The sequence below is a fragment of the Crassostrea angulata genome, chromosome 4 (genome assembly GCF_025612915.1).
Source record: "Crassostrea angulata isolate pt1a10 chromosome 4, ASM2561291v2, whole genome shotgun sequence".
Taxonomy (NCBI): Eukaryota; Metazoa; Mollusca; class Bivalvia; order Ostreida; family Ostreidae; genus Magallana; species Magallana angulata.
Window position 1 is genome coordinate 11,313,151 of NC_069114.1, and position 3,590 is coordinate 11,316,740.

General features: G+C 32.3%; 1 protein-coding gene across 1 annotated transcript; it reads left to right on the forward strand.

The window, feature by feature from the left end:
* The first annotated feature begins 543 nt into the window (after positions 1 to 543).
* Positions 544 to 3,246, forward strand: LOC128179452 (short-chain collagen C4-like). The gene is made up of 4 exons (XM_052846883.1): positions 544 to 824; positions 1,702 to 1,770; positions 2,001 to 2,485; positions 3,197 to 3,246. The coding sequence occupies exons 1-3, from the start codon at positions 557 to 559 to the stop codon at positions 2,456 to 2,458; spliced, it is 795 nt and encodes a 264-aa protein (XP_052702843.1). The 5' UTR covers positions 544 to 556; the 3' UTR covers positions 2,459 to 2,485; positions 3,197 to 3,246.
* Positions 3,247 to 3,590: the final 344 nt, after the last annotated feature.

Sequence of the window (3,590 nt, forward strand, 5' to 3'; positions counted from 1 at the left end):
TATCCATAAATCTTGTTATCTCTATGTTTTTATTGTACAAATTTGATAAGGTATGTTTGTCAAATAAGTTATTTTATAGCATAAATATAAAAAAAGAAATATGTTATTGTACATGTAGATCAATGCCAATACCATGATCAGTTTTTAATTAATCTATAGTCTATTTTTACTTCTGGCATTCAAATTTAATTCAATCACCCCTTAACTGCATTATTGACAATTGATTCATACATGTATATCATTATACTAAAATGATAAATAGGATACTAGTGTGATTGTTTTGTTATTGCCGAAACTTTTATTTCAGATTATGAAATCTAATTTGTTTAAAATCCACAAAATACACCAAGATGTGATTTTCCTAATAATAATATAGGGTTTTTGGGTCCTTCTATCAGAATATACTTTTTTCGGAATATATAATAATGCGTACAATATATTTTAAAACTGTAACATTAAAAAGGTGATGTAAAGGAGTGGTTTTCTAGCGCACTTTAGTACTTGTTCTCCGTGTGAAGAATACAAAACGTAACAGCTGTAATAATAAGTCACAACAATGGTGGTCTGGATTTTACTAATAGTATTCCTTACACGAGCAGTTGCGGAGAAAAGGATTTTACTGAACGATCCAAACTTAGTTCAGTCACAGATTCATGCGCTTGAGAGAAAGATGGAGGATGTGGTTACTAAAAACTCTGATCTGGCTGCCAAATACAACGATTTGTTCGCCAAATACAACGATCTGTCCACTAAATACACAGATCAGTCCCTCCAGTTCACGGATTTGTCTGCGAAATACAACACTCTGCTAACTAAAACCAACGGTTTGTCCACTTATCATCGACAATATTTTCACATTTTATAAATCGATCTAGACATGCAATATGTTATAATGAAAATGATAGAAATTTGATAAGATGTTAAGTTGCATTGCAGCTTTATAGTACATGATCATATTGACGAAATTTGAAAAATTAACAATTAAAATTTGCTTAATTTTGAGATTTGTCATTTCATACATGCATGCAGTGTTTCTTGAAAGTCTATTCAAATGCTATCCTGGTACAAATTACGCCTCTATTTTGGTTCATATTTATGGCACGCAAAATTCACACACAGAAGAATTTTTTAAAATCATTGTTTTCTTCTGTTTAACACATGATATCATGGTACTTTTTAAAAAAGAGCATATTAAATTATATTTACACCCGACAAGTATTATTCCTTCTATTTCTTACGGAAACTTATAGTTAATTCATAGCTCTATAGAAACAGCTAGACTGAAATCTACACGCCCCCGTTTATCGATTGGTCGAAATCTACAGCGACTGAAACTGACAAGAAAATGACATGAGAGATATTGACACGCCCTGTTTATCGATTGGTCCAAACCTACAACGACCTAGGAAAAATCACAGACTGCACGAAATAATCATGACGATGTCAGAATCAAAGTCTCACAGGAGACGATTTGGCTGTTTCTTTTAGCTAACGTACTTACGTTCATTAAGAGAAATTTAGTAAATTTTACTTACTTTTTATAATCAATTTATTAATTGGCTAAAAGAAAGATGTTAATATAAACAATAACTAACGCGGGTTAAGTATTTTTTCTGCAATGTCGCTACCTTCATATCCCGAATGAATCACAAAAGAAAGCATTTTATTGTTTAAATAACTCCAAGTTATAATTTTTTTAAGCTGGTGGAATTTTTGTGCGATGGGGACGAAAAGATTGCCCTGGCAACAAAACAGAATTGGTTTATTCAGGTACATGTAACTACATGAATTAAAGAATAACAACTTGACCAGACTCGTCCCGTATTTAACAATAATTATTGAATCATTACCACTTTAATAGCTTGAATTTGTTTTGAAATTCTTTTAGAAAAATAAGAAATTAATATATTATATAGTTATTCTACGAATTACATCCGGTTATGAAAGTCACTGAAAGATTATGTCACACAAAGTTCCTCTTATCGTTTCGTATCTGTTAGGGTTTGCTGGAGGTTCATATTATCGTCACAGTGGAGCCGCCGCCGAGTTCGTTTGTCTTCCACCTGACCCAGATCTCACTACAAAGTATACTTCTAGTTATGCATACATGTATGGGTCAGAATATTATTCGAATGAGTTTGGTCATGATGGGGGCAATGACCTTCCATGCAGCGTTTGTCGAAGCACAGTACAATCGAGCGTTCTGATGATTCCAGCTAAATCTTCCTGTTACGATGGCTGGAGCATGCAGTACCAGGGAGACCTTGTGGCAGGATATACTGCTAATGAAGCAGCAAGTCAGTATATATGTTTAGACGAGCATTCTGAAACCTTGACTGGAGGGCAACGTAGTGACTATGGAAAACTGTTTTTCCCCGTTAAAGCAGTGTGCGGAGCCTTGGCCTGCCCACCATATCACAATGACAGATACCTTACTTGTGTTGTCTGTACCAAATGACAATGATTAAACCGTTACATGTATACGGTAATTAAAATAATAGTTTGTTTATTTATATATATATATATATATATATATATATATATATATATATATATATATATATATATATATATATATATATATATATATTTATATATATATATATACACACACACACACACACACACACACACACACACACACACACACACTTTTTACTGTATTTGAATAACGTCATTAAACATGAGTGACACAAAATGGGCGTGTCTTAATGCATAACCGAAAAAAGGTATTGGCTGCGCCGTGTTGTAATACATTGCATGTGCTACATAAAAAATAGTGGTTTTAAAATAATAATATAAGTAATAAGGAATCATTCTTTGAATATTATGTGATGATAATTTCGGTCAGAGCGTGGTCAAATCTATCAAAAAGCCCTTCGGGCTCCATTGGGTTTGACCACGCCCCGACCGAAATTATAATAATTATAATACCCAAATTATATAATAAAATATATAATAATTATAATTTATAATTATTTATAATAATTATATAATAAATTATAATACCCAAAGAATGATTCCCTATTACATAAATATATGACTATGTAGATGAATTGTCGTAGAAGAGAATTAGTGAGCACTTTCATATTTCCTTTTGTATGGAAACATAAATGATTGCATTCTATGTAATTATGAGTTGGATACATTGTGTTATTATAATACAGTATAGAGTGAATCTTTATTTTTATTACAGAAACATGCGGCTGTGGCTCTTTGTAATACTTAATATTTAGGCATTTAATCCATGTAATGTAACTATTCTTTAACAAAATTACATTTTTGAAATAAAAAAATGAACAACTATTTTGCCATTCAGTTTTTAAATTTCTTTAAAAGTAATAAGGCAAGGAACCACAACGAGGATTCCCCAGTGTCTGACAGACGAAAAGCTTCGGAAAAGCTCCGCCAGGCGTCGTCCAAATTACCGATCCGCAGTGACAGGTGTCTGATCAAATTCAAAGTCTGAACGTGGTACTTTATTGGAATTAGTTGTAAAGAAGATAGCATTTCATCACAGAAAATTTGTGCAGTCCTGAGATTCTTTTGCGACAAGCTAGCTAAACACCTCAAAGTAAGAGCGAAAATTT

Excerpts from the sequence above, each read along its gene's own strand:
- LOC128179452 (XM_052846883.1), top strand. The coding sequence starts at position 557 with ATGGTGGTCTGGATTTTACTAATAGTATTCCTTACACGAGCAGTTGCG. Across the intron at positions 825-1,701 it reads TCTGCTAACTAAAACCAACG|CTGGTGGAATTTTTGTGCGA; the intron begins GTTTGTCCACTT and ends AATTTTTTTAAG. Across the intron at positions 1,771-2,000 it reads AACAGAATTGGTTTATTCAG|GGTTTGCTGGAGGTTCATAT; the intron begins GTACATGTAACT and ends CGTATCTGTTAG.